Here is a 21,605-nt window from a genome sequence, read left to right as displayed (position 1 = left end):
TGAAATTCAAGAATTTCATTTTTCTTCTTTGCCGATATGGCTGTAAAACAGGCCGACTAAAGTCTTAATTTCATGTATAAATGGTCTTAAAAAGGTATTAAATAGTCTTAAATTTAACTTTAAGAAACTTGTAGGAACCCTGGCCAGGGCCAAGGCAAAGTGCACAGCTGTTAATGAGTGAAAGGAACTTGAGTTGTGATGATGACAGATTATAGTTTTGGATTACTTTCACATTCAGTCAGTCCACAGTTGTCCACCACGCTCTCTCTCTCTCTCTGACAGCAGAGGTGTTTTATTTATTTATTATTATTATTAAAGAGGTGTGTTAGACCATGGGTTAAACTTACGCCGGAATATCCCTTTAAATAAATAATGTGTTACATTAACATTTTTAATTTGGCTCCCAAATGTCTTTTTGTGTCCTTGAATATTTTATTTTGTGGTAAAAGTGTGAGTGGAGCCGTGCATGGAGTCCTGCAGCGTCCTGGAGGAAACTGGAGATGAGTTCAAACACACAGAATCACTGACAGAGGCTTTTACAGCTGATTGGAAGATACAGTCCCTCCATCTTCTCTTCCTCCTGCTTTTCCATGGATGTTTTCTAGGAAGCTCCCAGTTCTTCTCCTGTGGGTGTTGTCCCTGCTGCAGTGGATCAGTGTCGCCCCCTGCTGACGCTCCTGACGACATCATAACAACACAACACACACAGGGGAAACACACACATGTTCTTCTGACAAGCGGCGGACTGAAGATCGATATTACCATTAATGTTTTAACTCTTTATGGTTCAGTAGTAGAAATAAACAGCAGTAAAAACACCAGTCTGTCTACTCAGATTACAGAAGTCACCTCCTCCTCCTCCTCCTCCTCCTCCTCCTCCTCCTCCTGTTTAAAGTTTACTTTCACTTTCACCACGCGGTTGTGTCGCAGTTTATTTCGTCGTGTGAAGGTAAGGTGAACAGTCTGAATGTTTTCCTCGTTAACACCTGTCGTTACCTGAGTTCTCTGCCCTTCAACGTGTCGTTGTGTTGTTGTTGTTGTTGTGTTGTTGTTGTTGTGTTATTATAATGTTACTGTAGCTGAGTCAGAGCTGTAACTGTAAAGTCTGGACCGACAGAACCGTGTCCTCCATGTTGTGTGGATGTTGTCGGTAGAAGCGCTGGAATAAGAGCAGAAGCAGAGTCAGTGGATGGATTAGTGGATTTGTTCAATACTATGGTGTTAATACCGCGGTAAAGTGAGCCGCTGTTTGATTTTCGTTGGGCGCGCTACAGTAAATACGGTAGGCACGGTTCTCGAGCAAAATGAAGGTCCTGAAAGATACATAAAACCTACGTGCTTTTACTGGAGAAATGTGGAGGAAAATCACTTCCAAGATGAATCAACTTTTTAGTTATATTTCACTGCCGTGAAGGGGAGAAAAAAATCACCTTTCATCGACATTTTACTGTAGAAATGTGGAGAAAAAATAATTTAAAACGACCCCTATAATAAAAGCCATTCACAGTATGCTGACCTTTGACCTTACCTCACATCAATTCCTATGTGTGTGTCTCATTTTTTTTTTTTTTTGCATATTGTTCCTGACGTCTCACTCTACCTCTGGTACAATTTTGGTAAAAATTTTACTGTAGAAATGTGGAGAAAAATAACCTTAAAGTCACCCCTATAATAAAACCCAGTTACAGTATGCTGACCTTTGACCTTACCTCACATCAATTCCTTCATAGGTGTGTTCCTCTTTTTTTCTCTTCATATTGTTCCTGACATCTCACTCTACCTCTGGTACAAATTTGGTAACATTTTACGGTAGAAATGTGGAGAAAAATCATCTTAAAAATCCCACCCATAATGACTCAACCCCATTTACTGTATGCTGACCCTTGACCTTCCGTCAGTTCAATTCCTTCATAGGTGTGTTCCTCATTTCTTTTGCATACTGATACCAGAAGTAGAATAAGACCCCAGGAACAGTATGCAAAAGAAATGAGGAACACACCTATGAAGGAATTGATGTGACGTAAGGTCAAAGGTCAGCATACTGTGAATGGCTTTTATTGTAGGGGTCGTTTAAAAAGTGATTTTTCTCCACATTTCTACTGTAAAATTTTTACCAAAATTGTACCAGAGGTAGAGTGAGACGTCAGGAACAATATGCAAAAAAAAAAAAAATGAGACACACTCATATGAAGGAATTAATGTGAGGTAAGGTCAAAGGTCAGCATACTGTCAATGGCTTTTATTACAGAGGTCGTTTTAAATTAATTTTTCTCCACATTTCTACAGTAAAATGTCGATGAAAGGTGATTTTTCTCCCCTTTACGACAGTGAAATATAACTAAAAAGTTGATTCATCTTGGAAGTGATTTTCCTCCACATTTCTCCAGTAAAAGCACGTAGGTTTTATGTATCTTTCATGACCTTCACTTTGCTCGAGACCCGTGCCTACCGTATTTACTGTAGCGCGCCCAACGAAAATCAAACAGCGGCTCACTTTACCACGGTGTATTAATGGTTAAAATAAATTTGAAGCAATTTGGTTGAATTATGGGTGTTTTAGTTTAGTTATAGTGTGTTGTGTGCAGATTTGTGCATTGTATTTATTTTTCCTGTTTTGACATCAGTCTGGTGAGGGCAGAATAACCCTTTAGAGTGATGGGCCAGGATTTGGGCGAGGGGCAACTGGGTGAGGGGCAGCTGCCACAGAAAGAGAGACTGTTTCTGAATGAAGATTGATTCTGAAAAGTTAGTTAGAAAAATTGAATGTATGCTGTTAAATGTTTTGGAAATGAATGTTGATTTGTTTTATAACACAAATATGTGTGATAATGTTTTGTGCTTTTTAACCCTAACCCACATCACCCAGTTGGGGTCATTTTTATGTTACTATTTGCTGCCATAAAAAAAGAAGAAGAAGAAAGGGTTAAAACAAAACTCCTGATGGAAGTTGCTGTGATAGTGGAGCTGTGAGGTGAAATAAGTTGAGGCCCAGTTGTTGTGTGTGTAGCTTGTTTGGTCCAGTGGTTTTCTACAGGGACGCTGTCCACACAGAGACTGTGTCACATCAACTCAGTGGATCTCAGTCCTTGTGTGTGTCAGTGGATGGAAACAGTCCATGGATCATGTTGCTGGGCTGCAGCTTCATGACGCCATCTAGTGGACTGATAGTAGAAGTAGAGCAGCTGATGGCAGCTTCCTCTTCCTCACTGCTGTGTGACTGCATTCAGCTGACACTGATATGAAGCAGAGGAGAAGAGCCAATCAGTGGAGGAGCAGCTGGAGACATGATGGACATGTGAGCTGCTGTGCAGATGAATGATGTGTGTTTCCTCTGCAGGTGAAGCTACAAAGTGTATGTGAGCTGATGTGGATGTGAGCTCAGCAGCATGGATCAGTGTGAGGACAGAGAGGAGGGAGCCCCTCCCCCTAAAACCAAAAGCCAGACCACAGGTCAAAGGTCAGAGTTTAAAACAGTCAGAAAGACTTTTCTCTCTAAAAGTCAGTTGTTGTATTTATTAAAAGATTTAAGATATTTCACATCGGTTTTTGCATGCACATTTATCAGTTGTGTTGTTGTTTCAGGATCCAGCAGCAGAGACCAGACTCTCCTGGACCCAGCTGTCTGTCTTTAAAGAGCAACTTGTCAAAGGACTGGCTCACTAACTTTAAAGGAGGACGTGGATCAGCTGATCAGATGTAAGACAAAACGACACGTCAAAGGTTTTGAGTTTTTTTTTTAGTTTTTTGGGGGCGGCTTTTTTGCCTTTTATTCCATACACAGTAGAGGTTGACAGGAAAGGGGCAGGCAGAGAGAGGGGGAGTGACATGGAAGAAAGGTCTGCCCGACACAGGATTCGAACCGGGGACGCCTGCGTTGAGGACTGTAGTGTCTACATTGATCGGTCTTTATTTGAAAGGTCAAAATTTAAAACAGTCAGAAAGACTTTTCTCTCTAAAAGTCAGTTGTTGTGTTTATTAGAAGATTGAAGATATTTCTCATCAGTTTTTCTCCAACATGCACATTCATCAGTTGTGTTGTTGTTTCAGGATCCAGCAGCAGAGACCAGACTCTCCTGGACCCAGCTGTCTGTCTTTAAAGAGCAACGAATCAAAGGACTGGCTCGTTAACTTTAAAGGAGGACGTGGATCAGCTGATCAGATGTAAGACAAAACTACATTTCAAAGGTTTTGAGTTTCTGTTGAACGTTCTTCCTGTGGAGTCACATTTCAATGATTCTCATTAAAAGCTGAGTTATAACTCAGACACACGTTCAGTGAATGACTGACAGCTTCCCATGCATCTGTCTTTCTGTTATTGCATCCACTGCTGACGCTGCTAAATATAACAGCAGCTTTTTGTTCACTTCCTGCAGCAGTCGCTCCACTTCAGCACTAAAGTTCTTTTTATGTTTGAAGTCCGACGCTCCCTGTAGATTTTTGTTTGGGCATTTTAACTTTCCTTCTCAACTCACCTTCTCTGCCATTCTTGATTTAACAACACGTTCATGAATCTGACGTAGAGTTTGCATGTTCTCCCCGTGCATGTGTGGGTTCTCTCCAGCTTCCTCCCACAGACCAAAGACATGCAGGTGAACTGGTGACTCTAAATTGCCCATAGGTGTGAATGTGTGTGTGTATATGTTGGCCCTGTGATAGACTGGTGACCTGTCCAGGGTGAACCCCGCCTCCTGCCCAAAGTCAGCTGAGAAAGGCTCCAGCTCACCCTCCACCCTAGTGAGGATGAGCTGGATAGAAGATGAATGAACTTAAAGAGAAATTGGTGAATGAGGCCCATTGTTACAAAATGTAGGAAAAGGAACTCATTCACATTTGTAACCAGTGGCGGCTGGTGGTCAAATTAGTTGGGTGGGCTAATAAATAAATTAATAAATGGTTAACACAGCTAAAAGTTAGGGTTATCCCATCTCACAAAAGTATAGCAACTAACTAGGCCTACACACTGCATTAAGTAGAAGGGTCTAGTCCAAAAAAAAAAAAAAAAAAAAACTTCACCTGGTTATCTCACACATACACACACAGTCTCTCTCTCTCTCTCGCACACGCACGCACGCACGCGCACGCACACACACACACACACACACACACACACACACACACACACGTACGCACGCGCACACATGTACGCACGCACACACACCCGACGATATTGCTCAATTAAAAAAAAAAGAAAAAAAGAAGACGATATATGGAGCTCATATCGACGGCCTTTCTGGTCTGTTATCGCTATGTCATTAAGTCTGGTGCTCCCAGTGAGTTTAGAAACTAGATTCTCCACTTCTTCATGTTAGCAAAGACAGTTTAGAGCAGTAAAGTAATGCTACCTGTGATGCTAGCGCCTAGCGCCGCTGTTTCTGTCTTCTCCCTCCCACAACAACACAACTTTTCCTCCGGTTCCTGTCATTGGTCTGAAAACAGCGGTGTTGGGCTAAATTAAATTAGCCCCAATGACAAGTAAACCAAGGGGGCGGGACATGACGCCTGTCAATCATTGACCCTGCGTCAGCCCGCTGCTGATTGGTCAGAACCGATCGGCCTGTGGGCTGAATGAAGTTAGCCCCAACAGTCGGTCAATGGCGAGGGCGGGACATGGCACCTGTCAATCATTCACAGTCGGAACATGAATGAGAGCAGACTCGGTGAGCTGGGGCTGATTAAAATTAGCCCATTTAGAGATATCCTGTGTTTTTCTTGAAACTATTTAATATTGTTGCCAGTTCCGATTTTACTAAGACTTAGAACAATCTTTTGTATGTTATTTAGAGAATATAATATAGGCTATATATAATATTTTTTCCTCATCTTTTGTTGTGTAATGCAGGGAGGGCTTAGCCCCACTAGCCCATTGATACCAGCCGTCACTGTTTGTAACCCTTAAAATAACTTTGCAGAGAATTATTTTGAAAACCTAAAACTGTTAAACATGAGTTGTGTTGTTGTTTCAGGATCCAGCAGCAGAGACCAGACTCTCCTGAACCCAGCTGTCTGTCTTTAAAGAGCGACTGGTCAAAGGGACGGATCATTGACTTTAAAGGAGGACATGGATCAGCTGATCAGATGTAAGCTGTAACTGACAGTCAGACTCAGGTTATTGTAGAAAAGAACCAGTTTGTACGACGTGTTGTTGGACCAGGTCTGAAACCAAAGTGTCTCTGTCTGTTGTGAACGTCCTCAGGGGACATATAAAGTCCATCTTGTATTATCTCTCTGTCCTGATGTTCACTTGACACTGATTCCTCCACAGAGTGGAGCAGGAGAGCTCAGAGGTTCCCAGTGGTCAGTCTGCCCAGCAGCATCAAACACACCTGGACTCCATATTTATGGTGAGGACATGTCCAACAGCTGCTGTTACATCTGTTGTGTTCACCATCATCTCCACGCTGCACTTTGACCCCAGTGGATTGTCAGTCTGTCCAACATGGATCTGATGTTTGGCTCCATGGTTTTAGTTTGATGCTGTCACTCATAGAGTTTCTGTTCCAGCTGCTGGAGGAGAACATGGTCACTTTTGTCAAGAACGAGCTGAAGAAGATCCACAAGGCTCTGAGTCCAGATTACCCAGAATGCTCAGGGAGTCAGAGGGGGGATGAGGAGGTGTTGGATGGTGAGGATGAAGAGCAGAGGAGGAGCAGCAGAGAGGCATTAGTGAAGATCACAGTGAACTTCCTGAGGAGGATGAAGCAGGAGGAGCTGGCTGAGCATCTGCAGAGCAGTAAGAGGATTTCTCTAAAGATTCAACATGATGGACAAATGAGACGTTCACTGACATCAACACATGGAGGGAAACATGTTCATATAGTCATTATTTAGAGGAATTAAAATGTTATATTTTCTTATTGATCTAATTTCTTGTGTTTTCATTCAGAATATTTTGCTCCTGGTGCAGTTTGTGGACGTAAACTCAAATCTGTCCTGAGGAAGAAGTTCCAGTGTGTGTTTGAGGGGATCTCTAAAGCAGGACACCAAACCCTTCTGAACCAGATCTACACAGAGCTCTACATCACAGAGGGAGGGGCTGGAGGGGTCAATGAGGAACATGAGGTCAGACAGATTGAAACAGCGTCCAGGAAACCAGACAGACCAGAAACAACCATCAGACAAGAAGACATCTTTAAAGCCCCACCTGGAAGAGACCGACCAATCAGAAGAGTGATGACAAAGGGAGTGGCTGGCATTGGGAAAACAGTCTTAACACAGAAGTTCACTCTGGACTGGGCTGAAGACAAAACCAACCAGGACATACACTTCACATTTCCCTTCACCTTCAGAGAGCTGAATGTGCTGAAAGAGAGAAAGTTCAGCTTGGTGGAACTTGTTCATCACTTCTTCTCTGAAACCAAAGCAGCAGGAATCTGCAGCTTTGATCAGTTCCAGGTCGTCTTCATCTTTGACGGTCTGGACGAGTGTCGACTTCCTCTGGACTTCCACAACACTGAGATCCTGACTGATGTGACAGAGTCCACCTCAGTCAACGTGCTGCTGATCAACCTCATCAGAGGGAACCTGCTTCCCTCTGCTCGCCTCTGGATAACCACACGACCTGCAGCAGCCAATCAGATCCCTCCTTACTGTGTTGACATGGTGACAGAGGTCAGAGGGTTCACTGACCCACAGAAGGAGGAGTACTTCAAGAAGAGGTTCAGAGATAAGAAGCAGGCAAGAGAGATCATCTCCCACATCAAGACATCACGAAGCCTCCACATCATGTGCCACATCCCAGTCTTCTGCTGGATCACTGCTACAGTTCTGGAGGAGCTGTTGAAGACCAGAGAGAGAGGAGAGCTGCCCAAGACCCTGACTGAGATGTACATCCACTTCCTGGTGGTTCAGTCCAAACTGAAGAAGCTCAAGTATGATGGAGGAGCTGAGATAGATCCACACTGGAGTCCAGAGAGCAGGAAGATGATTGAGTCTCTGGGAAAACTGGCTTTTGAGCAGCTGCAGAAAGGAAACCTGATCTTCTATGAATCAGACCTGACAGAGTGTGGCATCGATATCAGAGCAGCCTCAGTGTACTCAGGAGTGTTCACACAGATCTTTAAAGAGGAGAGCGGCCTGTACCAGGACAAGGTGTTCTGCTTCGTCCATCTGAGTGTTCAGGAGTTTCTGGCTGCTCTTCATGTCCATCTGACCTTCATCAACTCTGGACTCAACCTGATGTCACAACAACAAACAACCTCCAAGAAGACTGAAACAACAGGAGTCAAATCTGCAGAGACAATCTTCTACCAGAGTGCTGTGGACGAGGCCTTACAGAGTCCAAATGGACAGCTGGACTTGTTCCTCCGCTTCCTCCTGGGTCTTTCACTGGAGACCAATCAGAATCTCCTACGAGGTCTGATGACACAGACAGGAAGTGAGTCACGGTCCAATCAGAAAACAGTCCAGTACATCACGAAGAAGATTGAAGAAACTCCCTCTGCAGAGAAAAGCATGAACCTGTTCCACTGTCTGAATGAACTGAATGATGGTTCTCTAGTGGAGCTGATCCAACTATACCTGAGATTAGACAGTCTCTCCAAACGTAAACTGTCTCCTGCTGAATGGTCGGCTCTGGTCTTCATCTTACTGTCATCAGAAGAAGATCTGGACGAGTTTGACCCGAAGAAATACTCTGCTTCAAGTTCAGAGGAGGCTCTTCTGAGGCTGCTGCCAGTGGTCAAAGCCTCCAACAAAGCTCTGTAAGTGTAGAGATAGTTGGATTTATTCATAATTATATAAAAACCCTTCTGTCTTTCAACAGGACAGATAATAAACTCTTTTCTTCTTTAATTCCTCATGATCATTTCTTCAGACTGAGCAGCTGTAACCTCTCAGAGAGAAGCTGTGAAGCTCTGTCCTCAGTCCTCAGCTCCCAGTCCTCTAGTCTGAGACACCTGGACCTGAGTAGCAACAACCTGCAGGACTCAGGAGTGAAGCTGCTGTCTGGTGGACTGGAGAGTCCACACTGTAGACTGGAGACTCTGGACCTGAGTAACAACAACCTGCAGGACTCAGGAGTGAAGCTGCTGTCTGGTGGACTGGAGAGTCCACACTGTAGACTGGAGACTCTCAGGTGAGGATCCATCCAGCTGTTTATCTGATGCCACTTGAACACAGCAGCAGGTGTTGACAGAGGGTTCCTGTGTGTTGTTGTGTGTGTTCAGTCTGTCAGGATGTCTGGTCACAGAGGAAGGCTGTGCTTCATTGGACATGTTCATATTTTTTGTGAACGTTGAACTGAATAGATCAGTTTATAAATGATGAACCTGAGCAGCGTTCACTGTCACCAGAGTGAACACTGCTCAGGTTTTATGACAGTTTTACATCACGTCTCATGACGTCTCCATGGAGACGGCCCAGCATCACCAGTATCAACTGGAAGGAAAACACTGGGGTCTTAATAAGGAAGGCTCAGTCTAGGCTTTTCTTTCTGAGGAAACTTCGATATTTTGACATCAGCCCAAGGCTGCTTGGCATCTTCTACCAGGGTATCCTGGCTAGTCAGGGTTTCCCGCAGCGCTTTCCTGTTAAGGCCGGCCGCCTGAACAACATAGGACCGCCGCCTAAACTAACGTCTTCAAAAAAAAAAAAAAAAATGTAGCGATATCTCCCCCCCCCCCCCGTCGGACAATCGTTCCATTCATTCATCTCCGCATACCGCATCCTCTCACACACATACACAGCACAGTGCGTGCATGCTTAACAACAGTAGCCTCGTAAACCAGCCTCTCGCGGAAATGCATTTCATTTCATTTCTCGGGAGAGTCTGGCCTCATCCCCCCTGTAAGCGTTTGGGGTGGGCGGGAGTAGTAGCAAAGACGGTTTAATATCTTTGGTAGTAGCGTTGACAGACAACCCCATTCAGCCAATCAGCAAGTTGGTGTAGTGACGGGGCGTTGCACCAGTCGGTCCCTGATTGGCCAACGTGCTGTGTCAATCACGGCGTCGACGCTGATTGGTTCGGCCTTCTGAGGGTTTCAGGCCAAACGCTTACAGCGGCAATGAGGCCAGACTCTCCCTCGGAATGAAATGAAATGCATTTCCGCGAGAGGCTGGTTTACGAGGCTATAACAACAGTGCCTCGTTGAAACTTAATACGGCGACCCCCCCCCCCCCCCCCCCCGGACAGACACCACCTTCACTAACAAATTTTCTGGGGGAAACACTGCTAGTGTTTTATTTTATGCTGTTCTTTGCTGGGGAGGCAGTATATCTATTGACAACAAGAACAGGATTAATAAGATGATCAAGAGGGCTGGCTCAGTGATTGGTTTTAACCCAGACAAGCTTGAGGTAATAGTGGAGAAGAGAACAAGGACCAAGTTGAAAACAGTCCTTCTCTACGATAACCACCCACTCCACAATACATTTAAGGATCTTAAAAGCTCCTTCAGTGAGCAGTTAGTGATGCCTCAGTGTTCTACTGAACGACTCAAGCGCTCCTTTGTTCCCGCAGCAGTCAGATTTTTTAACAGCAATCACTAACCAGTGGTTGTTTGCTGTTTTTTACTTTCTGGAGGTGTATTTATATATTTATTTATTTATCTTTTGCTGTTTTTGAGTGCTCTGTCCTAATCATGTCGATGCAGTTGTTTGTTGTTTTTGTGCAATGGTATGTTTGTATTGTTTGTGTGTAAGTGGATGTATTTGTTTTTACTGGTGGCAAAGTAGTTTCCCCTTGGGGATCAATAAAGTTTTCTATCTATCTATCTATCTATCTATCTATCTATCTATCTATCTATCTATCTATCTATCTATCTATCTATCTATCTATGTTGTTGTGGTACAGACAATACAGACACATCTACTACTGCTGATCTATCTATAAATCTATTCATACAAACTGTAACATGTTGAGTAAGAAACACCGTAAATTCTCAGGTTTGTGTTGAAATGTTGTGTATTTATGATTCTAACCTTTTATTTCCTTCATATTGAGTATGTGAGTGTTTTTCCTTGAATTCCTCTTCAGACTGAGCAGCTGTAACCTCTCAGAGAGAAGCTGTGAAGCTCTGTCCTCAGTCCTCAGCTCCCAGTCCTCTAGTCTGAGACACCTGGACCTGAGTAACAACAACCTGCAGGACTCAGGAGTGAAGCTGCTGTCTGGTGGACTGGAGAGTCCACACTGTAGACTGGAGACTCTCAGGTGAGGATCCATCCAGCTGTTTATCTGATGCCACTTGAACACAGCAGCAGGTGTTGACAGAGGGTTCCTGTGTGTTGTTGTGTGTGTTCAGTCTGTCAGGATGTCTGGTCACAGAGGAAGGCTGTGCTTCCCTGGCCTCAGCTCTGACCTCCAACCCCTCCCATCTGAGAGAGCTGGACCTGAGCTACAACCATCCAGGAGCCTCAGGAGTGGAGCTGCTGTCTGCTGGACTGGAGGATCCAGACTGGAGACTGGACTCTCTCAGGTATGGAGAGGCTGCTGCAGCCACACACACTGTCTGATAGAGGAGGAGGAGCTGGAACATTTTCTATGGCCCCGTTCACACCTGGTCACACCTGGTATAAACATTTGTCTCAGGTGATCCATGCATTGATGACATCAGATCCCATCACTCAGACCATATCCAGAGGTGGTGTAGGCCACAGTGAAGCTCCGCCCACTCCACTGACGTCCTCTGTCTCAGTCTGACTCGTCCCAACACAGTTTATACTGAAGCCAAAGTCTCAGAGTGTTTCAAACATGAGCTGTGCAGCTTTCATCAGTCACAGTGATGAACTACTGGGATCAGGAGTTTCTCCTCATGATGACTTCAGTGTCTCATCATGACTCACTGTGTCATATTCAGGAGAAGAGATGTCAGTGATGAAAGCAGCTGTTGGCAGCTGTGCTCTGAGTCTCTCCAGATGTTTGGATCAGACTTTATTTCAGAGTGTATCAGGAAACATTTCAGCTGCAGCTGGTTGAACTGCTCCTGAACCAACAGAGTGTTTGACCTGAACAGTCCCAGAGACTGTAGACACCTGTTGAGTGTGGACACACTAATAACAACACAGCAACAAGAATCAAAGCGTGTCCACTGCTCAGAGACATTCGTCTCCCAGCGTCTCCAACCAAGGAGGAAATAAGAGACAGAAACCAGGCGGCACCATCAGGTCTCTGTCTGGTCAGATATTGATGATCAATAATCAGCTCAGTCTCTCTGAGATTCTGGTCTTGTCCTGATGAGATGTGTTGTTGTGTTGGGGAGACAGTAAATCACAGTGTGACATCCAGATGTCCTCACCGTCCAGAGGCCTGGAGCTGTCAATCAGAAGACAGTGGGTCTCATTCATGAAACGTGAGTAAATCTGTGTGTAGATTTGCACATAAAAGCTCACTCTACTAAAACTCTACTCCGGATTCATGAACGGTGCGGGAAACTCAGATTTGATCGTAAACACGTGTGTAACTTCATGAATGCCAACCCATCGTAAACTAACAACACGCCCCCGGTGATCAGCAATTAGCATAGATCTCCATACATGAATAGCCATATAAGGAGATCCTGACCACCATATTAGGAGGTAGGTGCATCCTGCTCACCTGCGGCCATGACGCAAACGAGGAAAGAGGGAGAGAGAGAAAAAAAGAGAGATCACGGATCGAAGTCATTTTGGGTGAAGTAGAGTCCAGAAAAAATATTTAATTATCCTCTGTTAGTGGTGTGACTGGGAAAGGTAATCAAAGGCGTGGAGGGAAGAAACAGATTTAGTGAAATAAGTATCCTTGGTTTATTAAAGAACCGTTTAAGGAGTAAAGCCAGAATAGTTCGATATGAAACATGAAAAAAAAAAAAAAAAAATACACACAACTACAGAGCTACAGCAGCGACGGGAGGAGGAGGCTCTTCACAGCCTCAGCTGTAGAGGAGCATGGTTGTATGAACACATGAAGTTATAGGCTGGTTATATTGTTACAGAAGCACCAGCCGTCTGTCTCAGCTCCATCCAAACCGGTGCTGACTGCGCTGCTGCGCAGGGTGAAGTGTGCGTCCACCGAGCGTATACTGTAGCAACACAAAAAAGTTTTTTCCGGTTTTATATCAGATTATTATCATCATAAAATGGAGCCTTGACGTGTTTGTGCGTGTCCGATCCCTAAAACGTCTCTCTCTCCAAATATTTCTAATTGTTTGTCATGTTTAAATTACGTGTTTCAAAGGTGTCGGCGTATTTTGAACATGAGAGAGAGTAATACGGATTAAAATTGTAATTTTCAACAGTGACAAGCAGTATTTATTTGCATTCCTACATTTACACAAGCGCTACACACAGTCCGGAGCAGGTGTAGATTTTGTGAGTAGCTACGAAAAAATCAGCACTACTAAAAGATTGATGAATGCGGAAATCCACATAAATTTGCGCTGCACAGGGTTTACACGCAAATCCGTGCTGCTCACGTTTCATGAATGAGACCCAGTGAGTGTAGTGAACAGTGTAATAATCAGTGTTTGTGGCTAAATGTGTGTGTGACCAAACAGCTGTTTTCAGACTGTGTGTGTGCTGACTCCAGATCAGATGAAGCCACAAAGTGGCTCCTTAATGAAAGTCTCCAGCAGCTGGAGCTTCACTTCCTGTCTGAGTCCATGTGCTCTGAGCTGAGCCTGCTTCTCTCTGCTCTACAGTTTCTCTGCTTCCTCTGGACTCTGACTTCAAGTCCAGTCAAAATGTGTGGACAGGTTTGATGGAGCTCAGGACAGGTCCTGAGGACGGCTGCTTTATTCCACATGATGTGACTGATCTCAGTGAGTCAGTGTGTTGCAGCTGATCTGTGTGAAGAGCAGAGAAGAACAGAGTCATTGATCATGAGATCCTGATCCGTCCTGTCACTGTGATCAGATGGTTTCTATTAGAGCTCCTTCATCCACTCACTGCTGCTGTGGTTCCTGTGGAAACCTGCTCACAGCCTCATTCTTCAGCTTCCTGTGGAGTTTTCTTCAGACAAACACAAGTTGTGTTCACACTCAGTGTTTCTCACTAAACTCACTGGGTCTCATTCATGAAACGTGAGCAGCACGGATTTGCGTGTAAACCCTGAGCAGCGCAAATTTACTTGGATTTCCGCATTCATCAATCTTTTAGTAGTGCTGATTTTTTCGTAGCTACTCACAAAATCTACACCTGCTCCGGACTGTGTGTAGCGCTTGTGTAAATGTAGGAATGCAAATAAATACTGCTTGTCACTGTTGAAAATTACAATTTTAATCCGTATTACTCTCTCTCATGTTCAAAATACGCCGACGCCTTTGAAACACGTAATTTAAACATGACAAACAATTAGAAATATTTGGAGAGAGAGACGTTTTAGGGATCGGACACGCACAAACACGTCAAGGCTCCATCTAATGATGATAATAATCTGATATAAAACCGGAAAAAAAATGTTTGTGTTGCTACAGTATACACTCGGTGGGCACACAATTCACCCTGCGCAGCAGCGCAGTCGGCACCGGTTTGGATGGAGCTGTGACAGACGGCTGGTGCTTCTGTAACAATATAACCTGCCTATATAACTTCATGCTCCTATACAGCTGAGGCTGTGAAGAGCCTCCTCCTCCCGTCGCTGCTGTAGCTCTGTAGTTGTGTGTATTTTTTTTAATTTTTTTCATGTTTCATATCGAACTATTCTGGCTTTACTTCTTGAACGGTTCTTTAATAAACCAAGGATACTTAATTCATTAAATCTGTTTCTTCCCTCCACGCCTTTGACCTGTCCCAGTCACACCACTACTAACAGAAGAGAATTAAATATTTTTTCTGGACTCCACTTCACCCAAAATGACTTCGATCCGTGATCTCTCTTTTTTTCTCTCTCTCTCTCTTTCCTCGTTTGCGTCATGGCCGCAGGTGAGCAGGATGCACCTACCCCCTAATATGGTGGTCAGGATCTCCTTATATGGCTATTCATGTATGGAGATCTATGCTAATTGCTGATCACCGGGGGCGTGTTGTTAGTTTACGATGGGTTGGCATTCATCATCTTACACACGTGTTTACGATCAAATCTGAGTTTCCCGCACCGTTCATGAATCCGGAGTAGAGTTTTAGTAGAGTGAGCTTTTATGTGCAAATCTACACACAGATTTACTCACGTTTCATGAATGAGACCCACTGTGTATTTCACTGAGCTCTAACAAACGTGTTGAGTGTGTTTCCTTCCTCATCAAACACTGAAACCACACTGCAAAATTCAAAATCTTACCAAGAATATTTGTCTTATTTCTAGTCAAAATGTCATTTCTAGTCAAAATAAATCTAATTGTACTTAAAATAAGACTCATCACATTTAAAAAGTAGCTTGTTTTTAGACACTTTTTAATTTTTTCAAGCAAATTTTCCACTTGAAATAAGTAGAAAAATCTGACAGTGGAGCAAGTTTTTCTTTCTTATTACAAGCACAAAAAATTTGCTTTCACTGGCAGATTTTTCTACTTATTTCAAGTGAAAATTAGTTTGAAACAAGTGAAAATGATCTAAAAACAAGTTGATTTTAGGTGATGAGTCTTATTTAAAGTGGAAAGAGATTAATTTTGACTAGAAATTAGACATTTTGACAAGAAAAAAGACAAATATTCTTGGAAAGATTTTGAGTTTTTGCAGTGCATCCACTCTTCACAGCTGCACTCTTCTTCTTTCCTGGTGCATTGTGGGATATCTGGGCTGGTCAGCTCCACCTGTTGTGTCTTCATCTTCTTTGCTGTGACGTGTGTTTGTGCAGCTTGAGAGTCAGAGAGTGAAAGTGTGTGTCTCACACTGCAGTGACATCACATGGAGAAAAGACATGATGAAGTGTTTCCTCCTGGTCTCCTCCTGCTCTGTATCATCACTAGATAAAGACTCCAGCTCCTTCTTCTCTGTGCTCAGTGTTCATCCAGACATACCAGCCTCCATGTGAACACAGTGATAAAACAGTGTGTGTGTGAGAGCCATGTAATGTCCATGTGTGCATGCTGACAGAGAAGGTGCTGCTCTGACCCCCCTCCTCCTTTCAGGGTGGAGCCTGCTGGAGTCCCATGGTTGACACCAGGTCTGAGGAAGTGTAAGTCTGTTTTTACTTTGATTCATGGAAACGAGGGATGCACATGTTGAACCGTCTAACCGATAACAAGAACTTTGACCGATTAATACTATCAGTTATTTATTTTATTAGCTCCTTGTCGTCAATTCATGGGGGCGTGTCGACACGTGCAGATTTCCACGTGTCTTCAGTCATATTTTGCGGTAAAAATTTCCACAGGAGGACTGACAGTGGGTCTCATTCATGAAACGTGAGCAGCACGGATTTGTGTGTAAACTCTGAGCAGCGCAAATTTACGTGGATTTCCGCATTCATCAATCTTTTAGTAGTGCTGATTTTTTCGTAGCTACTCACAAAATCTACACCTGCTCCGGACTGTGTGTAGCGCTTGTGTAAATGTAGGAATGCAGATAAATACTGCTTTTCACTGTTAAAAATTACAATTTTAATCAGTATTACACTCTCTCATGTTCAAAATACGCCGACGCCTTTGAAACACGTAATTTAAACATGACAAACAATTAGAAATATTTGGAGAGAGAGACGTTTTAGGGATCGGACACGCACAAACACGTCAAGGCTCCATCTTATGATGATGATAATATGATATAAAACCGGAAAAAACGTATTTGTGTTGCTAGAGTAGGCCTATACGCTCGGTGGGCGCACACTTCACTCTGCGCAGCAGCGCAGTCGGCACCGGTTTGGATGGAGCTGTGACGGACGGCTGGTGCTTCTGTAACAATATAACCTGCCTATATAACTTCATGTGCTGATACAACCATGCTCCTCTACAGCTGAGGCTGTGAAGAACCTCCTCCTCCCGTCGCTGCTGTAGCTCTGTAGTTGTGTTTTTTTTTTTAAGTTTCATATCTAACTATTCTGGCTTTATTTCTTAAACGGTTATTTAATCAACCAAGGATAGGCCTACTAATTCACTAAATCTGTTTCTTCCCTCCACGCCTTTGATTACCTGTCCCAGTCACACCACTACTAACAGAAAAGAATTAAATATTTTTTCTGGACTCCACTTCACCCAAAATGACTTCGATCCGTGATCTCTCTTTTTTTCTCTCTCTCCCTCTTTCCTCGTTTGCGTCATGGCCGCAGGTGAGCAGGATGCACCTACCTCCTAACATGGTGGTCAGGATCTCCTTATATGGCTATTCATGTATGGAGATCTATGCTAATTGCTGATCACCGGGGGCGTGTTGTTAGTTTACGATGGGTTGGCATTCATGAAGTTACACACGTGTTTACGATCAAATCTGAGTTTCCCGCACCGTTCATGAATCCGGAGTAGAGTTTTAGTAGAGTGAGCTTTTATGTGCAAATCTACACACAGATTTACTCACGTTTCATGAATGAGACCCAGTATGTGCAGCAGCCCCCGTGAAGGAAGGTCAGACTATAAATGTAGCTACACAGACATAGATGTGCATCACCTGTAACAACGGCGCTGAAAAAAATAAATAAAAGAGGACGCTGATGCAGCTCTCCTGCAGCTCCACAGAGGAGCTCTGCTGCTCCTTCAGTCTGGTGTTTGGCTGCACTTTGTAACTAAAACAGTTCAACATTGGACGATCTAACCTCCATATGAGCGATCAGCTGAGACAGAGCAGAGGGGATGTGGCACTGATCAGCTGTCGCATCGCACGTGTGTATTTAAAGGGATAGTTCAACATTTAGTCAAATTGTCCCATTACCATAATCTCTATAGTCATAGCAGTAGGTTCGTCACCTTTATTTGTCGGTGTAAGCTATTTTTAGAACGGCGGAGCAGAGCCGTGAGCTGCTCAGAGCTACGCTACGGAGGCTCATGGGATTTATTGGTTTCCCTCATCAAATTCATCAAATACACAATCCAACAACTCCACAACGCTCTGGTGGACAAGTTGTGAGCTGTACATTCACCACGCTATGAGATAATAATGGAACGTTACGAAACTGAGCCGTTTTCGAGGTAAATACAGAGACTGTATATACAAAACTGTCCCTGAAGGCAACGCGCATCAGCGGTTTTGCATGAATTTCCCTCTAAAACAACTCTGTCTGGTAACGTTGTGTTATTATCTCATAGCGTGGTGAATGTGCAGCTCACAACTTGTCCACCAGAGCGTTATGGAGTTGTTGGATTGTGTATTTGATGAGTTTGATGAGGGAAACCAAGAAATTCCCTTAGCCTCCGTAGCGTAGCTCTGAGCAGCTCATGGCTCTGCTCCGCCATTCTAAAAATAGCTTGCACCGACAATTAAAGGTAACGAACCTACTGCTATGACTATAGGGATTATGGCAATGGGCCAATTTGCCAAAATGTTGAACTGTCCCTTTAATGGCTAAAAAAAAAAATGGAGCATCGTAATCTTATCGGTTAACGGTTAATAATCGGTTAACGAGCGTCTGTTATCGGCCAGAAAAAAATTTCTAAATGTGCATCTCTACTGGAAACAAAGCAGCACATTCAACCATCTTCACACTGTCACATCACTGACCTCATGAGTCTTCATCAAACTGTCAATAACTGATCACATGATCAATAACTGCAGCTGTGTCTTGTTCTCTCCATCAGATTCCTGTCGACTCACAATCGACACAAACACAGTGAACACACTGATCAAACTGTCTGACAACAACAGGAAGGCGACAGGTGTTAAGGAGGATCAGTCATATCCTGATCATCCAGACAGATTTGACCCGTTGCCTCAGCTGCTGTGTTCAACTGGTCTGACTGGTCGCTGCTACTGGGAGGTCGAGTGGAGAGGATACGTTAATATATCAGTGAGTTACAGAGGAATCAGAAGGAAAGGAAACAGTGCAGACTGTGGGTTTGGACAGAACGATCAGTCCTGGAGTCTGGACTGCTCTGATGATGGTGGTTACTGTGTCTATCACAATAAGAGATCGACACGTATCACCTCCTCCTCCTCCTCCTCCTCCTCCTCCTCCTCCTCCTCCTCCTCTGTCTCTAACAGAGTAGCAGTGTATGTGGACTGTCCTGCTGGCTCTCTGTCCTTCTACAGAGTCTCCTCTGACTCACTGATCCGCCTCTACACCTTCAACACCACCTTCGCTCAACCTCTGTATCCTGGGTTTGGACTCTGGTCTGGTTGCTCATTGAGTCTGTGTTGAGTGAAGCAGAGTCTCCTCCTGTCACAGAAACCTTCTCTCTGTTGAACAGACAGTTCAGTCTCTACACGTCTGTCTCTGTCTCTCACTCACGTCGTTTTCACAGGACAGAGATTAATACAGTTTAATAATGAACTCATCAGCGTCATGGCAACAGAAAAATCACTGGGACCTGAAAAACAAGAAGAAGTTTATGAGAATCACTGAGAAGAGTTTAAAAAATCAACTGATTTAATCCATGAATGTAAATAATCTGATGTGAAATAAACAAAAACGTGATTTAAAAAAGAATCAGTAAATAAATGAATTAATAAACAAACATTTACATGTCGACATTTATTACTGGATTTATTTTGAGATTCATTTCCTGGCAGATTTTAATTCATTCATCAAGTTTTGACTAAAATGTCTCAAACGTCTTATTCTGAAATTGTTCACTGCTGCCAATGTGTGACTTTACTTTGTAGAATGTTTATCAGTTGTTTTTCTCTAGTTGTTAAAGGGATAGTTCACACAAAATTCTAATTTCTGGGATAATTTTCAGAGTCCTCTGTGCCTTCTCTGAGTTACGGGGGGGTCCGTGCAGCAGTATTTGTCCATATAATGGTTGTGAATGGGGCTCACTTTTCTTAGTCCAAAAGGACACACCAAAAAACATCCAAATACCTCCATAGTGCTCGTCTGTAATGTCCCTCTTGTATTGAAGCCCCAACATGAGAAATTGTTCCGAAAAAAATAAAATAAGTCTATATTTTAAGCTTGTTTGTAGCGGAAGCTCCCAGTGTCTCAGTTCACTGCTCTTCCTGTGTCAGTGCAAATCTCGCGTGATTTGCACTGACCGGCAGAACAATTTCTCATGTCGGGCGTTGCCTTCAGGGACAGTTTTTCATCAAGCAGTCTCTGAATTTACCTATTTGGAGTTTTGGAGTGTTCTGGTCCAAAGCCACAAGGGAACAGAGGAAGAACATGGTTGTGGAAGAGGTCTCACTAAGTGGAGCGGGACCACTTCTGCATCAAGGCTGTGTCCCATAGGGCAAACAAGGAGCATGGACCCTCTGGGAGGACACCGTCGACAGGGCGGTAACATGGGCAGACATCTGGCGAACTCCACAGTCACGGCTCAGCTTCCTTGTGAGAGCAGCGTATGACACCGTGTCGTGTCCCCGAAAACCTCTCCCGATGGTCTGGAAGCGAGGAGAAGAGCCCCCTGTGCAGCAAAGTCCACGCAGGCCTCCAACACTCTGAATGTGAGTGTCCACACTGATACTCTCTGTTTCTGCAGGCAGGTCAGGGGGTTCAGCATCTGTGTCCATCTGTTACAGATATGAGCACTAGTAGTAGCCGACTACATCACTGGCTTCTCATAACAAGCAATGGAGCAAAAAGAGCAGCACCTCTTTTTATATACACTGCAAAAATTCAAAATCTTACCAAGAATATTTGTCTTTTTTCTAGTCAAAATGTGATTTCTAGTCAAAATAAATCTAATTATACTTAAAGTAAGACTCATCACATTTAAAAAAGTAGCTTGTTTTTAGATACTTTTTAATTTTTTCAAGCAAATTTTCCACTTGAAAAAAGTAGAAAAATCTGATAGTGGAGCAAGTTTTTCTTTCTTATTACAAAAAACTTGCTTTCACTGGCAGATTTTTCTACTTATTTCAAGTGAAAATTAGTTTGAAACAAGTGAAATGATCTAAAAACAAGTTCATTTTTAGGTGATGAGTCTTAATATTTTAAGTGGAAAGAGATTAGTTTAGACATCATTCGGTTACAGTTTTCACGCAAGAGTTAAATGATTGTTAATAAACATCTGCATTACTTAAAGCAGATATCAGTGGAATGTTTTTGTTAATATAAGTCCTAAATAGTCCTATTTTCCGTCAGCAATCACTTACATGAAGTATTTCAGCCTAAACACGAGTCTCTCCGTCACTCTGCTCTGCTGTAACCCGAGGAGAAAATTTTCCTTGTGGGATACAAGTGTTATCCAATGAGGAGAGAGAACGGCATGAAGGGCTGTGTGTGCAGCCAAGGGATGCGCGTGAATGTGGTGACGTAGCACGAGGACCAATTGATGCCTGACAAGGGCGGGGGCTGCTAACTCATGGTGCGTTCAAAGAAACTCGTACTTTGTGTTTTTCCTTCCTGTGAAGTCATACCAGTTCGATCTGGTACGAGTTCACGGGTCGGAAGTTACGAGTGGCCGTTATAGGGAACTTTCACAGACAACAGGATGGTAAAAACACGAGCTACGGGTTACCTGGAACGCTACCAAGTCGTAGTTGTGACTTGAAGCTGTAACTTACGGTTTCAAAAGCCTGCCTTGAACGCAGCATTAGCCGAAACGGCCGTGAAGCTGATATCTGCTTTAATTAAAGAATTGTTATTTTTATCAACGTTTGCCTGTAATCTCCTGTGGTACCACATACATACAGCATTGAAATACAGCATTGAATTGTGGACAAAGTCATAT

The 21,605-nt window shown here is 43.5% G+C and overlaps 1 protein-coding gene across 1 annotated transcript in view; it reads left to right on the top strand.

Moving 5' to 3' along the window:
• The window catches only part of LOC311004115 (uncharacterized protein), a gene marked incomplete at both ends in the record, with an annotated part of 80,192 nt that extends 61,060 nt beyond the window's left edge, over positions 1 to 19,132 (top strand). The window contains 5 exons of the mRNA XM_083996063.1: positions 8,813 to 9,073; positions 10,973 to 11,146; positions 11,238 to 11,411; positions 15,978 to 16,024; positions 18,573 to 19,132. Of these exons, the coding sequence (XP_083852189.1) occupies positions 8,813 to 9,073; positions 10,973 to 11,146; positions 11,238 to 11,411; positions 15,978 to 16,024; positions 18,573 to 19,132 (1,216 nt within the window). The remainder of the gene's footprint in view (positions 1 to 8,812; positions 9,074 to 10,972; positions 11,147 to 11,237; positions 11,412 to 15,977; positions 16,025 to 18,572) is intronic.
• Between the last annotated feature and the right edge of the window lie 2,473 nt (positions 19,133 to 21,605).

This window comes from Trachurus trachurus, assembly GCF_905171665.1.
Source record: "Trachurus trachurus genome assembly, chromosome: 21".
Classification (NCBI taxonomy): Eukaryota; Metazoa; Chordata; class Actinopteri; order Carangiformes; family Carangidae; genus Trachurus; species Trachurus trachurus.
Note: the sequence above shows the minus strand (reverse complement) of the source record. Positions and strands in the feature narration are given on the sequence as shown.